This window comes from Astatotilapia calliptera, chromosome 7, assembly GCF_900246225.1.
Source record: "Astatotilapia calliptera chromosome 7, fAstCal1.2, whole genome shotgun sequence".
Taxonomy (NCBI): Eukaryota; Metazoa; Chordata; class Actinopteri; order Cichliformes; family Cichlidae; genus Astatotilapia; species Astatotilapia calliptera.
In genome coordinates this window covers 19,593,243-19,615,694 of record NC_039308.1, presented here as the reverse complement: position 1 = coordinate 19,615,694, position 22,452 = coordinate 19,593,243, and the positions used below count along the sequence as shown (strand labels likewise).

At 39.9% G+C, this 22,452-nt stretch overlaps 1 protein-coding gene across 1 annotated transcript; it reads left to right on the top strand.

Moving 5' to 3' along the window:
- Positions 1–9,562: 9,562 nt before the first annotated feature.
- tmem38b (transmembrane protein 38B) lies at positions 9,563–21,662 on the top strand. The gene is made up of 6 exons (XM_026173644.1): positions 9,563–10,074; positions 17,183–17,339; positions 17,717–17,901; positions 18,055–18,142; positions 18,604–18,721; positions 20,839–21,662. Exons 1-6 carry the CDS (start codon positions 9,951–9,953, stop codon positions 21,133–21,135), a joined length of 969 nt encoding a protein of 322 aa, XP_026029429.1. The 5' UTR covers positions 9,563–9,950; the 3' UTR covers positions 21,136–21,662.
- The last annotated feature ends 790 nt before the right edge of the window (positions 21,663–22,452 follow it).

The window sequence follows — 22,452 nt, the reverse complement described above, 5'->3', positions numbered from 1 at the left end:
CTTTGGGATGTGAAATGCAGGATTCACTTCACTGATGTGCAGTCGACAAATCTGCTGCAACCGCCTGATGCTATCATTTATGGACCAAAATCTTAGAGAAATGTTTCCAGGACTTGTTGAAATGGCCGTTGTGTCTACATGTACAAACGGGTAGTTTTGTGGGAGAAATTCCTGCTTTCTTTAAACCATTTCTTCATTTTGGAAGAACTCTGACTGTGTCCCAGTTTATCCTAAAGGACATAAATTGAAGTGAGATGCTTAGACTGCACATATTATGGCTTCACTTTATGTTGCGTTCATAAGCTGCGGCTTACTAACTTGTCTATTTGCTGTTTGGTGTTTGAGAGACAAAGTACACTGGGTTTTCCCAAAACACCTGAAACCAGTGCTGATGAAAGTGATGAGTTAAATGGTGATTGTCTGTGGGTTTGTCACGAATCACTCTCACACTTTACATTATAACTTGACATGCAGCTTAACAGGAAGGGAAACAAAAACAGACCAAGGTTTAGCTGCTGTACAAGCAGGTGTAAAATACAAATTAGGTATTGAACTATTTTTAGAGGAATAACAGAATAAGACCTGCGGGTTAAAAAATGTTAACATTTGCCATGAACTGTACAAAGTGCAATCTATAAGTTTCCATAAGACCCAAACTATACCTAACATAAAAACAAAGAATATGTAAATCAGTGCACCTCTGGATTGTTCCGACAAAAGACCAAAAGAGAAATTTAGTCGATACAGGGCAAAATGGATGTTGCATTGCTGTAGCTCGTGGGGATTCCACTGAACCAAAGCTAGAAGTAAAAAGCAGTCTACATTTAAAAACGCTACCATATTTTAGAAAAACACATTTATCATGTTTCCTTAGATCTGTTACAAGCTGTAAAGTACAAAAGCTAGTTTTAAATCCTGTCTGTAAACATATTGTATCATGTCTCATTCAGTGATAAAGTACATTTCTAATATGAAGCCATTTAATTTTTAAAAGAAGTCCAAAACATATGTTTTACGAGTTCAAGCAAAAGGATTAAATCACTGTTAGTGTCTCATGGCTCTTGAGCAGTGTTTGCTTATAGTAAACTAAGTCATTTAGATCAATTATTGGATATAATTGCAAAAAAAGTGTTTCTATTCAGCTGATGAGGAGAAGGAGGAGAAGGAACGGTTTGGTATTACTTGCTGGAACAGATCCTGAACACCTCCTGACCTTTTTAGTCCTTCTGTTTTTATACAAACAGGGTGTTAAGGAGGAAGACAAGCCAGTCTTTGTGTAATCAGCTTCTTTGTGTCTGCCGAGGAACCTTGATCATGAGACTCATGGGAGTGAACGCGAGCTCCACAGTTTGTGACACGGCTGAAATAAATAAAGCATCCTCATGCGGCGCTGTGGCTGCTGCTTTGTGTTTCTCATTAGAGTTGTGTTACATTTTGTTCATTCTTCTTCTTCAGGGAAGACGACCCCAGCAGGAACTGTGTTTGTGTGTTCTTGAGAAGTAGATTCATTGGAAACAAACACAGCCAGGTAAACGTGCATAACTTCAAACAGCTGTAACCTTGCACGACTGGTTTTATGTTGCTGTCACTTGACATATTTAGCTAACCACAAAATGCCACTGGTTATTCTGAGGCATTTTGGGGTTAGTTTCCGTTTTAAGCTGTGTTGCTGGGGATTAATGTGTCAAGACATCGCTTCACAGCGCCTGAGTCATCAGGCCTGAGATAGAAGTTCCTGTAAACAAATCTCGTCGACATTGTTTACCTTGCGCTGGTGTTCAGAGCAGTTTTATGCTTATGTGAACTTGCAAAAACAAACAGCACCTGTTCTACACCCATGACTGATTTATGACGTTATCAAATTTTTAAGCATGGTCGCACAATTTTACTGGTTGTTAAGTGAAGCCGAGATGTTTTTTGTACTTTAAATACAGTTAAGTAGTTACAAGAACTTCTTCCCAAGTCTACAGCTTATTTAACTTTGAAGTTAACAAAAGACCAAAGTAGACCTTGTTCGAAGGGATCACAGGACAAGCAAAATTCATGGGCTTAATATGAAACATGGACATAAAGAGAAAAAGACTTCAATCAAAATTGTATTATCAGAAAAAATGAATGACTAAAAAAAAAAAACCCAAACAAATATTAAACAAAAAGAAACAACATCCACCTTCTAACACCAAACGTGTTAATCTTTGAATTCAGGTCTTTTCAATCCTATTGCTACAGGCGTATAAAATCAAGCACCTAGCCATGCAGTTTACCTTTATACACATTTGTGAAAGCATTGCTCATTCTAAAGAGACCACCGAATTCAAGCATGGTACTATGATAGGATGCAGAGCAGGTTGCAGAGTTCTGATGCACACTGTGCGTAAAAAGGGGCCGATGCTGACTCAATAACTGCTGAGCTTGAAAACTCCTCTGGCATTAACATCAGCACAAAAACTGTGCACCAGCTCTTGGTTCCAAGGCCAAGCAGCTCTTGCAGTGCTTTTGCCCATCTACTCTAGTTTGTACCTCCATTGGTGCGGTGCTAAACATGTTTGTTTAGGAAGTGAAAGGTTGCTGGCTCAATTCATGCATAAAATTCTACCTCATCAAACATGTGGAGCTACCTGCTGTGGCAACCCCGTTTGGAAAGGGATGAGCTGAAAGTAGCTTTAGTCTGTTTGGTGCAGGTTAAGAAGTCAAGCTTAGCCAGCATTCCTAGCAGATCACATGATCTTATTTCCAGACCACATCAGCTGACAACCAACTGACAACAAACTATACTGCATGGAGATGTTATTGCTGCTCTTCAAGAACAGAGATATGCTGCCAAATATATGGTACTACACATAAGAAACAACACATTCCTTGTGACTATAGTGATCCTGACTTAAATCCAAGACAGAACACCATCAATCTCTGACAATAGGGCATGTCTTTGAAGAATAATTGTTTTCAGAAATATAAGCCCAGACTTTAGGAAGATTAGAGTCTGAAGACATAATTAAAAGCCAAGTGAATGAATGATTCAGAGAGTTCAAGAATGCAAGGGGGAAGAAATCTGTCACAGCTGGGAAGGAATCTTGGAATGAGGCATCAGATGGCTTGGCTTGTTTCTGTCATTATTTGTTTTGTTTTTCTTTGTGTGTGTGTGTGTGTGTGTGGGGGGGGGGGGGGGGGGGTGTTAAACCGATTTTTGGTCATCCTGTGGAAGATTGGGATATTTGGACTTTTAATACGGCTCTTCTTTCTACAGAGAACTTCACCAAGATGAATTAAGCATTAACTTAAATGTACTTTCCTTATGACCTTAGCCGTTACCTGCCTTCTGTCTGTGAAACTGGAACAATCACACAGTGATGACTCCTCACTGAATTACTCCAATTCAAGCCAGAGTTTATTTCTAACCCACATTTAAAACAGGTCCAATGACACAAGCCACGTGACCTTTCCGGGTGTTGTGACCTTTCCGGGTGTACCATGACTGCGATGACTTCAGCCCACCCCATCCCCTACATGCTATACAAAATATACATTATATACATAATGTATATTTTGTATACATTATGTATACCAAAAAAAACACACAGTTTCTTTCTTTTAAATTTTGTTTTTACAGGAAGACAGACTGAATTAAAGTCATTTCCTGCAGAGATATACTTTCCCTACCGCCCAGCCACAAAGCCACAACTTGCCTGGGCCTAACCTTAAAACAAGTCTCTACGTAATGATTTGCATCATTTGGACTTGCTTTACACACACACACACACACACACACACACACACACACACACACACACGCACACACACGAAGAGATCCTCAGCAGTTCAGTGTGATTAATGGACTTATACACTGCCTCTTTCTCATCATACCAAAAAATTTGCTCTGTTGCTACATTAATACACAACAACATGCCCACTGGTTATGTTGTTTACAGCAAAGCACGTCATGAGTTCTGTGTTTTTGAAAAACATGTTGTGGACCAGTTTCCCAGTTGTGTATTTATGGCTATATTTTTCAGGTGCTTTGGATTTTAAAAGACCCACGGTTTAAGAACAGCTGCGAGGCATGTTTCAGGATTACTCAGTCTTCCTTTATGTCATCTTTCCTAAGGTGTGGCTTTTTACCTGTTTTCAACTTCTTCTTCCTTAAATTTCCTCTTTAAATAAAACTATAATCCAAACATCTGTGCTTGTTGTTTCATTAATTATGAGCCATTGTTTCTCTCCCTTTCAAATCAACACATCTTAGAAAAGCCAGACACCTTTCACTGCTCATCTGCTCAATAAGGAATAAACTAAGGCTATAGTTTACAGAGCTGCAAACCCTTAACTACACAGCAGCTACTAAAATATCCCAGAATGACTTCTAAGTGGCTGCAATCAACATTTTTACATTTGCTTTCCATTGAATCTTGCCTCAGCTCTCATCATCGTTTTAGCTTCTTTCAGCTCATTGTTTTGGTTTTAAGGCTCAGAAAGTTTCTCTTTTAGTTTACCCTCAGGCTTCAGTGGTTTCACTAGCATGGCCATCACAGATGAAATGCGGAATAAGTTTCCACATGCGTTCCGATGTAACTACAGTCACTGTAGTGTTGTTGGAGCATTTCGCAACTCAAAAATATTCAGCCCTCAAAACCAGTCGGAGAACTACATCCTCCCTTCCAATGTACAACAAATAGCTGAAAGAACTTACCAGGGTCTTTATACATTTATCCAAGCCCCATCCCTTTTTTTACCCTCACTATATATAAGCTTAGTTGAACTATACAGCTCCAGCTGCACTCAGAGTGACAGTAAGGTTGTTTCCACTTCCCAGGATTTCTCAAAAATCCACAATCTAAGGCAGAATCTCACCTGATAGGCTTGGAGACACTGCATCATGTTTCACCGAAGTTAAAATATTTTGCACAGATGTGTGTTTACCTCTCTTTGCTTTGATTCGCATCTTTAGCTCCTGTTTGGCTACAGACACAATCAGTTCCAGATGCACAAATAAATAAGCAAAAGCAGAAGTGATCAAAGAAACGACAGAAAGAAGGTAATGGCTGGTAAAGATAGTGGCCTGCTGAAGACAGCGGGGTACATGTTCTTTATAAACAGCATAGACTGATAAAAGGAATTTTTTTTTTAACCTATAATAGCAAACAGGGAAAAAATGTGGACCACACAAGAACATGTTTCTCCTTTTAAAATGAAACAAGCTGATTTTTTTCTTTTGTTCTTCTGGTAGGATGGGGAATTACAGGTGACTTAATTTAGCTAAAGCCTTTCCTAGAATGAGTTAGGCAGAAGTGAGAGGAATGGTTAAGGAAACATTGGACACATTTCATTATGAGTTAACAATAATGTTACTGTTGTAAAGTGAAACGATGGTTTACAAGAAAGTACAACTTTTACACACACAGCTGCCGGTAGAGCTTTACCCGACTACTAAGTCAACTATTTCTATTAAAAACAAATATTACACACTTCAGCCTCAACAGTTGTTTAACATGAATACAAGACTTACACGTCGATACAGTATATCTATTAGAAACCCATCTGACTTCACCCCCGCCTGACTTGCTCAACGAAGGCTTCATTAGGGGGGGCTTTGAACTGAGGAGTAACCCGCTGGTGACATGCTTGTCGGCCACAGACATAATTGAATAAAGATTCCAGTTGTTCTAAAAACCTCTGGATGTAGCCTCTGGGTCTTTGAGGTGGGCCCCAGAAATCTGAGGAATGAGAGGCTGTCCCAGGGCTCTAAGAGCTGAGGACATAGTTTAATCCCACACCACTGGGAGAATACTGATCAGAAGAGCTCAGACAGCAGGGGGGCTGAAGGGCGTGTGTGTGTGTGTGTGTGTGTGTGTGTGTGTGTGTGTGTGTGTGTGTGTGTGTGTGTGTGTGTGTGTAAAAAGCATCGGCAAGCACTGAGCCTTGAACCTGAAAGTCTCCTGTAACATACTAATGGGAAGTGTCCTGTCTTAAATGCTGTCTGTGGAAATCACCCACAGCTTCCAGTGATGACATAATGTAAAAGTCAGAGGTCTTACAAGATGGCACAGATCTGTGTTTGTTGATACCATCACAAACACAGGAGTGGTGTCAGGCAGTTTGCCTGTGAATGATGGTTTCAAGTGTATGATTACATAATCACCTTGCCATGTTACAGCAAGTACTGTCTTTAACATCTTCACTGGGGCTTTGTGATCACATCAGCTCCAGTGGGAGCTCCCATCATGGCTTTAAAAAGTGACATAAAAGCTTTTGTGATGCACAAACCGATATATATATATATATATTTTTTACGGGCCTCACTTCTGAGTTAGAAGTCCAACACCTCTCTGCATGAAGTGTGATCATTCACTTCTTTATTTATATTAATAACAGAACATGAAACCACACCTCATTACACTGCTACTGGTGACTGGGAGTATTTCAGTCGGTCAGGGGGCAGATGTCAGCAGGGAGATACGGCACTAGGTGTTTAACTGCTGTCACCTATTGGCCAAGAGTTCACATTACAGCTTCTTGCAAAAAAAAAAAAAAAAAAAAAAAAAAAAAAAAAAAAAATATATATATATATATATATATATATATATATATATATATATATATATATATATATATTTTACCTTTATTCACCTTTGTCACCAGTCATTTAGTATCACAAAATTAATGACCAATGTATGGTAAAATAGGTAAATATTATAATTTCTTGTAACAAAGAACAAACTTTTGAGCTAGAAAGAGACACTGTGATACCAGTGATTATAAACTATAAATTATTATATCTAATCATTTTATTTGTATTTATGTAATGAATGAATTCAGTTCAGGTCGGATAAATTGTATTTGTGTAGCTCAGTATCACATACTGAGGTTCAAAAGGCTTCCATATCCCTAAAACATATTAAGGCACAAAATACAGTGTTGTGAAAAAGTGTTTGCCCCCTTCTTGATTTTGTATTTTTTTTTGTATGTTTTTCACACTTAAACATTTCAGTTCAGAGAACAACTTTAAATAATATACAACGACAACACAAGTAAACACTAAATGCAGTTTCTAAATGAAGGCGTTTATTATTAAGGGGAAAGGTCCAAGCCAACATGGCCTTGTGTGAAAAAGTGATTGCCCCCTAAAACTAATAACTGGTTGGGCCATGCTTAGCAGCAACACCTGCAATCAAGCGTTTGTGATAACCAGCAATGAGTCTTTTACGCCGCTGTGGAGGAATTTTGGCCCACTCATCTTTGCAGAATTGTTGTAATTTAGGCATACTGGAGGGTTTTTGAGGACCTTTTTAAGGTCATGCCACAGCATCTCAATTGGAGTGATTTTGACTAAGCCACTCCAAAGGCTTCATTTTTTTAAGCCATTCAGAGGTGGACTTGCTGGTGTTTTAGATCATTGTTTTGCTGCAGAACCCAAGTGCGCTTCAGCTCAAGGTCACAAACAGATGGCCGGACATTCTCCTTCAGGATGTTTTGGTAGACAGCAGAAGTCTGTCTACTAAAACATCCCAAAGACTTGGGGATCATCAAGATGTTTCTGGCAGAAAGACAAGCCTTTATGTTCCTTTTGCTCAGCGGTGGTTTTCATCTTGGAACTATGCCATGCAGGCCATTTCTGCCCAGTCTCTTTTTATGGTCTTAACTGAGGCGAGTGAGGCCTGTGTTTTAATACTGATAAGTAAATCACACTGAGTTGCTTTGATCATCATCATGCAAAATGCAGGATTTATGTTGAAAACAGGTGTCTTTTACTCAAACTATAATAATTTCTCAAAACAAACCAAATTGTCTTGATAATTAAACATAACCAAACATCAGTGAACACAAACTAGTTCTTTTTTTTAAAATTTGATAAAAATCATTTTCAGCTGTTTGCAGATGGTTTACATACCAATTACTAATGAGTTTATTAAGTTGTATCAATTGTCATTCTTTGTTTGCTAACAGTGAAGCTATTAAAATGCAAATATTTACCATTTATTAACCATTGTTCTAATAAACAAGCTTTAACTCGTTTGACTAAAACTGTTACTCGTCCTGTTTTTATATGATTTGACTGTAGCACAGTGACAAGCTGACACTTGTCAGTGTCTCAGTGAGCCCCAAATTAATACATGTGATTCAGCAGTCAAACAAAAAAGCAAGCAAGAAAGCAAAAACGTTCCCACGTTGCTTGTCTGTGTTTATTGTGCTATGGTGTGTTGGCATTCCTGTATTATCCTTTTGTGTTACACATTTCGATGTTTTTTTCCTCGCTACCTAGCCTGACCTGTCTCCCCAATGTGATGTTTGTGTATTGTATGTACGGTCGGCAAGGTCTGTCATCTCGGTTGTGGGCAAAAGACCTGCAACTGACAAATAAAGGCTATCTCATCATCATCATCATCATCATCATCATCATCATCATCATCATCATCATCAAAAAAACAAACATAAGACTGGGAAACATTAACATGCAGTCACCACCAGGTGTCATGCTCCTGCCTGAACACTGTAATAGCAGTTAGTAACTTATAGCAAAAGGGGAAGGGTACAGCCTTGCAAAAGTTCACAAATAACCCACCAACCTGAAATTTCTCAGTTTTATATTACCCTCTGTAAGCTGGTTAATGTTTTATTAAGCACATGATTTAAACCTGTTTTCTTTCTTTACTTTCCCCCCCTTTTTGTTGTTGTTCTTGTTACTGCCACAGATGTGTGTCAGAAGATTGTGTGCAATTAAAGAGTGTGAATGTCCACACATTCTAACGCTGTTTAACTGAAGCGTTTTTACAGCTCATTGTAAAACCTGAATACTACTGTTCTTGGAACTGGTGGGTGGAGGCTCATGCTGCATGACAACAGGGTTCACGATTGTTATGTCGACACATTTTTAAAGCTTGCCCAATGAAGTTAACCCATGCAAAAACAACAGCATATAGGGATTTCTAGTATCATGCCTGCATCCTCTCACTTAGATAGTTTCTCTGATCTTTGATTTTAGAGTGCCAGGAGGTAAAGTAGACCTATCCTAAACATTTGGATACATTTATATATGGCTCTTTTTTTTGAAGTGCAGCCTGCTAATTTCTGAAACAGATAATAAATCACGTTTTGTAGGCTATTATGTCCAACTTTCAACAATAAAAGTGTGATATTATATTATAAGTAATAACAACAGAATAATTAGGTCACAAAGAGACACAAGGGCAGCTTTTACAAGAGGGGAATAGTCAACAGGGGTAATTTACACCTGACCTGACTTTTCATTATATGTTAATTTTCTACCCATCCAGCTGGCTATGCTATTTATTCTGATTACCGCTTGCCTTTCATGTAGCATCGATGTGGTGAAGTAGCTACTCCAATTTCGTTGTACTATTGTATAAAGTGTGACTGTGCAATGACAATAAAGAGTTAAAGTTAATATATACTGAGTAAAACAATACCAGTGGTTGAATATATTTCAAACTGACTACAGCATGTGTCATGACTACCTGTAAGCTCCACCTATTAAAGGCACAGGCAAACAAAAGGTACGTAAAGCGGTTTGTTTACTTTTACCCATCCCTGGTCGATCACCTCAGAAAGCCACACTCTGACAAGCGATTGGTTCGCGGTGCACTCTTTCCCCCAATCACCGAGCCTCTCTAGCTCCGCCCGCCACATCACTAGCATGGCGGCACGTAGAGCAGGAATTCCGCCTATGCGACGATGACAGCGTCGCTGAAGAGATAACAGCAGTAATGACTGTTGTACGATAGTGCAGGTCTGTTGCCCAGCAACATAAACCCCAGTTACTCTAAGGGTCAGCTAACCTGGTGCGAGCGGCTGGGCAGCAGCAGCCTCTCTGACAGACTTGACAAGACTGCGGATGAAGCCAAGTTTGTGCCCTGATGCTCTGAGCTGGACCGGTGCCTTTACTCCGCTTCAAGTCCTCGTCTGGAAGCTCATTCCTGCCGAATTGTTCTAGAAAGATGGATCTTCTCAGTGTGCTGCATTTCGACGAACTTTCTCATGGACTGGCAAACTTGTCCATGTTTCCTTTCTTTGACATGGCGCATTATATCGTCTCTGTCATGGCTCTGAGGGAGCAGCCAGGTGAGTGTTTACGGGACGTTGACGATTCTAGTTCCTGCCAAGTTTACTCTGTGAAGTGGCTTTTTTCTTTCTGTTAACTTTGTTTGGCTGAAGTTTGTAATATCAGGCCTCCAGCCATCCTGTTTAAAGTTTACCTGACTGCGTGGCACGTCGGTGGGGAATGGGGCTGTTTCGAAAAAGGAAAAGTTTTCCAGGTTCTTCACATTGAAAACAACGCACAAATAGCCCGCACGTGCTGCTTAAATGTGTTTATATAGCCTCGTTTCATAGGACTCATAAAATATTTACGATGTCATGTGCTTATTTGCATATTTCCTAGCTGAAGTGGTTCTTAATATGTCACTGGGTTCAGATCTGAGCCACTTCTAATTTTTTAAAGTGCTTCTTTGCTGTTTTTACTGGTAATATTTCACATTAAACTAAATAGTATTTTGTTATGCAAAATCAGACACGCTGTAGGCATCCGCTTTGCTTCTGCAAAGTTGCAAGCGTTTTTACAGATTATAAATTATTTATCAGTATTGTAAAACATAACAGCTGTTAATTTGTGGGTTAATTGGCACGCAGCATAATCTGAACCTTAATTGGATAAGTTTGCATATAAATAGTGCTGCCACATATAGAAGTGCACTGCATCCAATTGAATTGATAAATTATGCAGTTAATAAATTAAAAAAATTGCTATGGCTGAATTACTGGACCTTACTATTAACTTCTTTACATAGACTGATTGTTTTGGGCCAGACCAGGTGATGAGTTTGAACCATATCATGGTATGTTGTTCAGAAAATGCACAGATTAATGAATTCAAGCAAACTATAGCCAGAAGCATAATCAAACTCAGAACAGTCCGAGTTAGGCATGTGAAGAGCTTTGTTCAGTTTAAGTATTCAGATCTGTTAAGTTTAAGTAGTAATACTAATGGATAAATTCCACTCAAATAAACAAGGTCCTGCATTCAAAGGGACTGTCCAATCAGCTAACTTTACTGTCAGTGGCCTTTGCTGTTAGCAAGGGTGGAGCTACTTCATATTGTGTGGTCTTTTAATCTATGGACCCATATGCTGACTGAACATCAGCAACAGCCATTATCAGTCTTTCTGGCAAATATCAGCCTATTAGCACAAAGCTAATGTTCACAAATAGAGGCCTGTTTATATGCTGCGTCACATCAGCTTTTCATTGATTTTCAGCTACTTGCTTTAATGAGTACACTTGTTTTTCTAGATAATGAAGATTTCTTAGTTTCTGTCAAAAATCAATGATAAAAAATATTGGTATCAACTCAGAATTTCACAGTACGTCCACCCCTTTACCTGCTGGTTACCTCTCACTTTACCATACTCATTTAGCATACTGGTGTTCTGCGGATGCTTTGCAGCGCATATTCAGAGGATTTTAAACACAGCACAAAAGATTACTGGCTTTCCTTTTCCCTCACTGGAAGAGATTGCAAAAGCGAGATATATTTCAAGAAGCCTTAAAAATGAATAGGGACTCTTTTTCACCCTGGACCCTTGCTGTTTGACCTGTTGCCCTCTGGTAGACACTACAGAGTCATCAAAACAAGGGTAAACAGATTGCAGAGTGGTTTTTAGCCTAGTGCAATCACGGCTGTAAATCAAACATTTATTGCGGTGCATCATGGTACTTTTTATTTAACCCTTGACACCTTTATATTCATAATTATTTATTACCTTCTGCACCGTGAGAACAACTCTGTTTGATGGTGTGATTGGTTTGTTTTCATACTGTGTGGTATTTTTTTTTGAGGAACTTGGAAAAGTGGCAACTTACTTTTGGTGTTGGAGCCTCATGAGTCATTACTTGTTTATCTCAGGAAAGCAAAAGCAATTAAGCTCTCCCCACAGCCTCAGTATAAACCTTTTAGTTCTGTCGTCTGCAGTCTGTCATTGTAGCAGTAGTTAGAGATCATCGTCACAAAAGTTTAAAAGCCCAATGCTTTATCTGTGTCACAGCCTATTGTATGAGCTAAGACCAAGGTTGGACACGAGCCATGTTATGTCACCAAGATAGTGGCTATGGAGACAGGTGGACTTTAACTGCACAGAGAGTTGACTCAAGCACGTGGACAGTCCATTGTAGTCCCCCTGCTGTAGGTCTACGGGCTATTTTTGAACTTGCCTTGCAAAGCATCTGAGCTACTGTGACCTTTTTAACCCTGTGTCCTCTACTCCGGTCTGTTTGTCTCTGGCTGGACGAAAGAATCACAGGGAGCGACAGTGTTGACAACACCGTTTGCAAAATTCTCATGTCGGTCGTTGCTTGTTCGCTCACTTCATGTTAGTTTGGTGACAATCAGTGACTTGCTTAACAAACAAACAAAAGGTCACTGAGAGAATGGCCGAGAGCAGATTTAAATCTCTGGGTCATTTAAAAAGAAACAGTAAACTCTGTCAAGGCAGAAAAAAAAACAGAGGGCCCCCCAAAAAGGAAAGGAATGCCATAAACCATTCAACCCTCCTTCGCTAGCCTCTTTCCTCTTTTCTCTTTCCTCTATGTCAAATCCACCTTCGTGCTGTGCAGTGGTGGGGCGGCTCCAGATGTTCTCAACCGTTAGCAAGAAGAAAAACAAGTTTCAGTTCAGCTTAATTGCACGTTAGACACACATATTGTACAAACGAGTATTTTGAAGGCGCTTGTCTGTTCTACCCCCTGTGTTTATGCCATTACGGAGTTATTTTAAGCTCCTTTATAAACACTGCTGAGAGTGGAGTGTGAGGAAAACGGAAGGACGGGGACAAGGAAGGAGAGCAGTGGTTATATGTCAATCAGTGGGCCTCTCTTTAAGCCAGAGACAAGCAGAGGTGTTTTTTTTTTTTTGGTATTTAAAGCTAGCTATAATTATGCTGTCCACAGAGGGAGGAAGAAGAAGACTTGTAGATTTGCATATTAAGAGGAATGAAAAAAACAGTTTCCGTGTTAGATAATGCTGTGTTTGGTCTGTATATTTGTTAGATGTTATCCTGGTTAAAACGGAAAGACTTTTGTTAGACTGCTGCTGCGGAACAGGTGAACTGCAAGAGAGAAAAGAAGGAAGGAAGACATCTGCATTTCTCAAATTTGACTTGTAAATCCACTTCCTTCCAATGCAAAACCAGAGGAAGGCATTTTGCATGTCAGAGCACTCTAAGCAGTGCATTTATATTTCAGCGGAAATGGTATTTTTTTTCTGTTGTTTGCTTCTTCATCGACCTTTAGATGTCATCATGTTTTATGAATTGATCTCCCTCCATCTTTAATCTCTCTGCGACCCATCGGGAACACACACTGACTACAGCAGTTTGCTTTGCTGTGGAGCTAAAGGTGATGACAGTGCAACAGTGTTTACTGTGTAAGCAGTGTGGTGCATTGGTAAACTCTGCACTGTAACAACCACAACAACAAAAAGCAGTGTCGAGGGTTTAGGCTGGGGGCTATCACAGAGAACAGGATGTAAATAACTGTCACGATGTCAGACTTTTTTTTTTTTTTAAATTGCTGTTCCCCACTGAGATTTTTATTTACCCTCCCCAGCATCGTTTTAACCACATGAGGTGTGTTACATAAGATTTCTTGAGCGCAATCATGGAAAAAAGAAATCATAGTATTACACAGTGATGGCTGAAATCTGCTGACACTGAGCTGCAGCCACTTTATAGTGTATTCCTCACTCCATTTGTTTATTTGTCTGTGGCATGCTGGAACCCACACTTAGTTGTGAGGAAAAGTGAAGTTAACATACCTTTTTCCATCTGTTTTCTAATGCATGTGACTTTAACATGTTTAAGCATAAGATTACAACTGTGGTCAAAAATTTACATCCACTCATTGTGGGCACGAATGTCATTGTAATTTAGATTTATCTATTCCGAAACCAGCTCTGATTTGTGTTTAGAATCGTTGTTCTGTTGGAACACCCAATTGTGTCAAAGTTACAAGTTAAAGAATGTGAAGGTTATCCTTCTGTTCCATTATTCCAACCACTTTATGAAATGTACCAGTACCACTTGACTACCAGTACCACAGCCCAGAGTATGATGCTACTACAACCATGCTTGACAGCAGGTATGTTGTTCTTTTCACTCACAATTATTTCTCCAATCATACATCTTGTCATTGTGGCCAAAAAGCTCAATCTTTCTCCAGAACACATTTGGCTCATCAATGTGGGAAGCTGCAAATTTCAGTCAAGCTGAAAGGTTTCAGTTTTGTTGCCAAGGTTTCTTTCTTGGTCAGCATCCTCTCAGTTTATGGTGATGTAAAACTCACTTTGCAGTGATGCTGGTATTCCAGCAGTTTCCAGTTCATGGCAGGCTTCAGCCTCTGTGTTCATGTATTGTTCCCGAGCATCCTAACTAATTTCCTCCCATCTGAGGCTGACAGTTTGCGTCTTCTTTCAGACCTTGGCAAACTGGTGACGCATCTGAGCGACCGGATGACCATCCTGCAATCTGTAGTTTTTTTAGAAATGGTCCATAAAGATTCTTGAATGGCCTTCTATACTAAAAAGCTGGGGCTGTGCCAAGGAAAACAAGTCATTCATTAAAGTCATACATCTGTGTACCTGCTTGTTTTTTGTGACCACAAAACTAGTCAGAGGAGACAGTCCACCAACTATGCATCAGCCCAGGCAGTGGACCTCAAATAAGTATAATAGGATTGATCACTCGGCCGTCTGGTCTCCAGCTGTCTGTGTTTGCAACGGAGTATAATTTCAGTTTTATACAAAGACATATCAGTGAATAAGCTCCTTTAGTACTGGCTGCTTACCTGTTGTATCTTTATGCCAGGTGCGTTTCTATTCGTATATGTGATATCTCAGTGCAGGAGGAAGTCCAGGTGAAATTTAAAACTTACTGTATTCAGTGTTGAGTTTTACCCGTGACTCATGCAAGCAATTAGTGAGATGCTATCCTGCATTTACTAACAGGTTCATGTGTCTGCTACCAGACACATCAGCTTTCACATTTTCCTCCACTGCAAATTGTCTCATGTAGAAACTTTGAACTCATTTTAAAGTTTTTTTTTTTTTCTTTCTAAGGAACTGCCACTCTATAGAAAGTTAAACAGTGAACAACTCAGACGTGAGGCCGAGGGAGGCTACATAGGAAGCAGCTTTAAATCCTCCTGGTTTACCAATCTCACTCCAAGAGTCTTTAATCTTTCTGTAATCCCCAGATTACCATTTTGGTCCTGTGTTTGGCCACACTGACTAAGGGCAGGTAACACAAGGACTGACTAAGAGCTACCTGTCTTAATTTCAAAACATATGTATATTCCTTGGCAGCATTAATTTTGGTTGAGGCAGACAAGGCATTGCAGGATTGTATTAGAGTATGTCAGAAAAAGTACTGCATGAAATGTGTGTATCTCATTGATATTGTAGCATAAAAACATATTAGCAGTTCAGGCCACCCATGATGAAGTCCACCTTTTAAAAGAGAGATCTAATGACATCAGTGCCTACACTGATTGCTACGCTACTTAAGTTTAGCTCTCCACGCCACAACAGTGGATTTAAAAAAACAAGACAAACAAACAGTCAAGGTATGATTGAAGTGTACACTTGCAGCTTTAATTCAAGGGGTTTTAACAAACGTAGTGTATTAACACTTTAGGAATTACAGCCTTTTTATACAGCCTCCTATTTTCAGAAACTCAAAAGTAAATTGACAGTTGACTGACAAGTAGTTTCATGGCCAGGTGAGGCCTGTTCACTTTATTATTTCATGTCAAATTAAGGTAATGAATGAAATGGAATGGATTCCAAGTATTCAACTTGCATTTGGTATTGCTTCACTGAAACTCTCAATAATAGGTCCCAAGAAATGGTGACACAAGTAAAGGAGCCCATTATTAGACTGAAAGACCAAAATAAACCTATTAGAGAGATAACATTAGGAGTGGCCAAATCAGTAATCTGTGACTCCTTCTTTCCTCCTAAGAAAATTCCCCACATAGCATCTATACAAGTCCATAGTAGTATCGAGGAAGCAGGCGTATCATTGTTGTTTAAGTCGACAGTATAGAGACGCCCTCATGAATGTAAATGGAGAAGGTTTACAACAAGGTTACTGTGGTTGGCACAGAACATGGAACAGGAAGTTCTTTCAGATGTTTTCTAGACTTAGTCTAGAAAACATCTGAAAGAGGCTGTACATGTCTCAAAGAATTGTTTTGACAGATGAAACCAAGATGAACTTGTACCAGAATGATAGGAGGAGGAAAAAGAATGAGAAGGGGAGAAACAGCCCTTGATCTGAAGCATACACGTCATCTGTCAAAGTTATGGCATGTATTTCAACCAGTGGTTGATGATGTGACTGCTGATAGAAATAGCAGGATAAATTCTGAAGTCCACAGGGCTATACTCGCCGCTCACATTTAACCAAATGCTGCAAATATCAGCTCTTCACTTCATTTAATGGATAATGAGGCAAAGCATACCACAAGAGAAGCCCAAGAATTTTTCAAGGTAAAGAATTGTGATTCTTCAAGGTTAAGCCAGTCACCTGACCTCAGCCTAATAGAGCAGCTTTTCAATGATTAAATACAAAACTGCATGGAGACAGAACCACAAACAAGCAGCAACTACAGGCCGCTGCAGTAAAGGCCGGGCACATCTAAAGGCCACTACCGCTCGAATTAAAGCTGAAATCCTGCACTTGAATCATATTGATTGTTTGATTTTAAAATCCGCTGGTATAACAACATCTACACCTGAAGGTCTTAATAGAAAGCAGCTTCCTTGCTAATTCATGCTTAACAGTCCATTTTGTCTTTTGAGTCTTGGCCGATCCTGTCATGTAGATGTTGTGTAAATGGTTTCAGTCACTCATACTGCAGCTGTGATTGACAAATAGACTGAACAAAGAAAAGGAGCTATCTGTGAACCTCAAACAATGTCTATGAAAGAGTATCAAACTCCATTATGTTCCAGTTATCTGTTATCTTCAAATTGAACTGGTTTATGTATCAAGTTAAGCCCAGTGTAAACGACATCTTACTCATTCACAGTGCTAGTCTCTTTATTCTAAGAACCTGCCCAATAATAGTGATCATTTATGTTTATTGTTCTTTATTATTCATTTTTGCTGTTGTGCAGGAGCTCTCGAGGTGTCCAGAGTCAGCCCCTTAGCCTGCTGGTTCAGCTCCATGCTCTTCTGTTTTGGGGGAGCGGTGCTGTCGGGGATCATGCTGGCAGAGCCACCAGTCGCTCCTTTGTCCAACAGCACCGGTGTTCTCCTTGCTTCAGTCATATGGTAAATATCTGATGGTTGAAATATCTAAAGCTGAAAAATAAGGTGTGTAGATTGTAGTAAAGAAAGAGGCAGAGGGGTTTGAATTAGTGAATAATAGATAAATAAAGTCATTATCCAAGTTTTCCAAATGTGGAAGAAATAGAGACGTTTTCAAAGAGTGTATGTATCTAAATAAGTCTTTGGCCCCCTCTGCTGGTGGCTTGTATTATTACACCTGTCTCACAAACAATTTACAACACCCCCTGCTGGTGAATGTAGGTACTTGACAAAGACCTGAGGGTAATGCTGTCAAAATCACCTTGAGCCTTGTTTAGTGGCCATGTCATTGAAATGTGCATGTGTCCACGTGTTAAATGAGCCTTGTGTGTCTCTATTAGGTACTTGGTGTTTTACTGCCCCATGGACCTGGTGTATGCATGTGCATCGCCGCTGCCCCTCAGACTGGTGCTGTCAGGGATGAAGGAAGTGACGAGGACGTGGAAGGTCCTTGGAGGGGTGACTCAGGCTCACAGCAAATACAAGGACGGCCTTCTTGTTATGATTGCCATCGGATGGGCTAGAGGTCAGTAGGTATGAGTGTGACGGGGCTTCTTTTTTTTTTTTTTTTTTTTGCATGTTAGGGCTTTCAACTAACCATAAAATATTTGAATATTTAACACACACATTTTACATATTAATGCGTAGCAACCATATATCTCTTTACTCTCCCTACCAGGTGCTGGAGGTGGTCTGATAAGTAATTTTGAGCAGCTTGTTCGAGGAGTGTGGAAACCAGAGACAAATGAGCTCCTCAAAATGTCTTAGTAAGCCTCACACAGACTCTCGAATATCGATTTTATGATATTTTTGTGGTCATAAAATGTAATTTTTAATGCACATTAAGTATATTGTCCTATCTTGACTGTAATTTGTTATATTAATGCTATACTATATACCAGGCAAGCAATTTTTTTTTTCATGGTCCCTTGTAGCTTTTCAACAAGTCATACAGAAATTAAAGTGGCATCAATCCCTCTCACTTTACCCGCAGTAATAACATAAACATGAGCATAAACATGAGGGTAATTTCCAGACTTTCCACACTATTCAACCATGCTGAAGATGCAGTTTATGCAACTGGAAGCCTGACACATCTAAAGTTAACAACATGCCCTGGTTTATTTGTGCATACAAGATGTGATTTATTTCAGTTGTATGTATATACTTATCTTCTATTTTTCAGTTTTTGTTAGGATTTATCTTTTTTCTTTGCTTTTCTCTTTAGTCCCACAAAGATTACCCTGATCGGGGCGGTGTTGTTCGCTCTGCAGCAGACACACTACCTGCCTCTCCAGAAGCACCACCTGATGTTCATTTACACCGTCTTTATTGTTGTCAACAAGGTCAGTCTGGTGCCAAACCTGGACTCCAAACCTGAACCTATGAGTAGGCTATAACTCAAGATTGTAGTAATTTGGAAAATTCCAAAGAAAGGAGGTCTATTTTTGATCAGTTTAGCTTGACTACTTGCAGCAAAAGAAATGAATAAATGCCACTCTTGTTATTAAGTTAAAACTTGGGTATAGCAAAGGTTTTAGTGCCACAGCTTCCTCCCAAATCGGTGCTATCGTGTCTTCTAAATGACCTTTCTCGCTCTGCTTTTTTTGAAGTTTTCGCCGTGGTGACTCACATTAGTACGGTATTACCCGTAGGGCTGGGGCTTTTGCATCATTTTCATCAGCTTGCATCATCCACTTTTCTCTACTCTGGGAAACTTGTGCTCTTGACTGAGACACAGATAAATCTAAGACGTCTTCTTTCAACTCTCATTCTGTTAGCTCCCTCTGACTCTGTCAAATTAACAGCAAACAGTTTCATCACGTTTAAGAGCTGTGTCCAGGCCTGCTGTTTGTTATTTTGGGTTCTCGGTGTTGCGGATGTTCGCTTTTATTCCCAAATGAAAAGTAAATGCTCATAAATTTACTTTGTGTGAGATGGACTACAGTTGTTCAGCTTTCTATGAAAGGTGACAATTTGTTGTCTATAATAAGCTGAAATCTTTTCTTTCTTCTTATTTGCTTTTTGATTTGACCTCATTGGTGCAACGCTGCAGTCACGAGCAGTGGTCAGAGACCACACCAGCATTGTTGTGACTGTGTGATGAACTTGCTAGCTTGTTATCTTTTGAAATGGTTACTTTGAAGATGGGGATCAGTTCTGCTGCGACCGCTTGCACTCAGTTGCCATCTTCAAAGTGGCTTTGGTGCGGTAATACCTAACTTGACCTCATAATTTTGAAACAGAAGTTAAAACACCTTCATAAATATGTGCTCTGCAACATTGGTTTTATATATGAATATAACCAGCATGCAATGACAGATCATAGACAGGTTATGCTCATCGGGGCTGCTGAGCGTAACTGGACCAACTCAGCTTCTAAATTAGACGGCAGCTGTTTGCAAACCTTGTCTCAGAGTGATTGCAGTCACTATCAGTCAGACTACAGTTGGAGGACATGTGCAATCAGCTTGCAAATTGATCACTCACATGTGCGCCTTTCCCACTAACACCCACTCAGCTTGGCTCAACGTGGTTTTCATTTACAATTAAGTGCCACCTCAATGTGGGTGGGGTTGTTAGAACAAGGCAGCCCAAATTTCCTGTAACGTTATTTGTATGATGCAAACACGACACAACAATGAAGGGCATTGAGGCGATGGTATACCTACCGCTAAACCGATGTTACAGGTACGCAGTAGGTCATTGGACCACGATGTTGATTTGTGTGTGGGCATTTCCTTCGTTGTCAGGTCACTTGGACACCAGGCTGAGTAGGTATTTAAAAAAAAAAAAAAAAGAAGTATCTGGTACCAGGCACTACTACCTAATGGGAAACCCCAAGACTGAGTTAAGCCAAGTAGGTACAAGTGAAAAAGAGGCTAAGGTCACCGCTACTACTTGCAGTCAGTCTCTGACAGCAAAGGAAATCAATATTTATACATATGTTTAAAAATGTGTATACATGTGGGCTTTTGATCTCTATATTTGCCAACTAGTAACGCCCTGTTACTAGTTGGTGTGCCTATTGGGTGGTGCAGAAATTAACACTGTTTCTTGATATGAGACCAAGGCGGAGACACATGACAGTAATGGGGGAGCATTTGTAAATAGGAGGTTTGTGTAATGATGCCGATTGGCATATCTGTCCCACACTAGATATGTCAATCCATCCATTATGGCAAGCTCTGAAAATACAGGAGCAACCGAGAGTACCAAGCTAGCTGGGGAGCATAGAGAAGTTCCTGCTGTGGCTGAGGGAACTATAAGAGCAAGGTTTCAAGTAAAGCGATAGAAGTAGCCATGTGATCCATTCATTATTTTAAAAAATGGTCATTATAGCTGATTTCAGGACATCTGCTCTGTTGAAGGACAATTTATTCTCTCCCAAATGTCATTAAATGTCTCATCCTTTTCTAAATTTTTCACACATGTATTGACGCATGTATGTTTTGCTCTGTAGTCAAGGATGATGCTGACGGGCTCCTCCACCTCACCCTTTGCCACCATCGAGTCAGCCCTCTATAAGACCCTCTTCGCTGGCTACTCGCCTTATGCCGCCCTCACCAGTGAGGTGAAGAGCGCTTGCATCGATAATAGCAGCATGAACAAGACAACCACCGCCACCAAAGAGTCCGGTGAGAATGGATCGTCGGGGCAGCAAACCCCAACTTCTCCAGCCACGGGACAGAGCAGCTCGCTCGAAGCCAAAGAGGAGTCACCGAACGCCGCGGCAACAAACTGCAAGAAGACCAACTAGTCAGCCTTCGCCCTGTAGCGCCTTTTCACCTCTAAGCAGGGCTGGAGTCATTTATGATTCACACATTTCAAGTCAGGAGTTCACTTTAACTTTATTTTTCCATTTTGTCTTTTTTGCAGGGACACGCTTATTGTTCTTCAGGCTAAAAGGCCATGTTTCTTTTTCTCTAAACGATTTCTTTTGCATTTCTTAGAAAGTGATTTCAAGCTGGCTGCTGAAAAGGAATTTCAATAAAAGCCAACTCCAGCAAAAGCCCTGCACCTTATATTCTGGGATAATCACCACATCCTTAAAGTACTGTAATGCTTTTCCTGCTGTTGGATATGAACATCAAACTATCTCTGGGCTGTAGCTTAATTTTTGAAATATATATTTATAATGGGAACAATCAATTTCAGGGGTTTTGGGGACCAGTGCTGTGCACCTGCTGATCTACGAATGTACTTCATTCCTCTCTGTATATATTCTGCTTCGTGTAAATGCTAAATTTCTTACTCTGAAGTGGTTACATTTTTTTAAGGAAAAAAGAAAAGAAATTCTATTCTATGAGATCCAGAGATTTTATTTATACATAATGATTTCACTCTTGAATGTGTAACATTTTGAAATGGAGGACCGTTTTATTCAGTCACTCTGGCGAATGCTTTGAATGGTGATTGAAAGCATGAGAATAAACAGGTTTGAATGCATGTGATTTCCTGCCTATGGTGTTATTGTACTGCTCAGTGAACACGAGTGCACTTGGGTTTAAATTGCCAAACATATCAGTAGTTACATTTTAAAATGTGTCTATCCTTGAAAGAATCTTCTCCTTATTAATGCAGCTCTCTTAGCTACATTTGTTCAGCTTCATGTGTCAAAGGAAAAAAAATTAATGACTACTTTTAGCTTCTTGTAAGTTGATACAAAGCAGCGCAACGTCTAGAAGTAACCTCCACTATAGGCTGAAACATTGCATCAGTTTATCATCAGCACCTGATTGATACCTCAGCCTCTTTAAAAAGCTGCTGGAGAGAGATTCCCCCCCACCCCCCGAAATCCCCGCCTCCCAAAGTTCTCATCTATGTAACCTCAGACAGCAAAGAACCCCCCTGTGAATACAAATTAAAAACAGAGGGTGGGTGTCAAAGAGAAAAGAGAAGCTGTTCAAAGGCGATCAAAAGCGATACTGGTTGAGATGATGTACCTGCCTTTAAAAAAACGCCTCAAGTCCACTGATGTCAGACGTGTGCGTGTCAATTACGGGCTCGTAGCTTGCGGTGTTTGTTGCAAAAAACCTGCTTTGTGTTGCTTTCTGACTCTAATGGTGAACTGCGT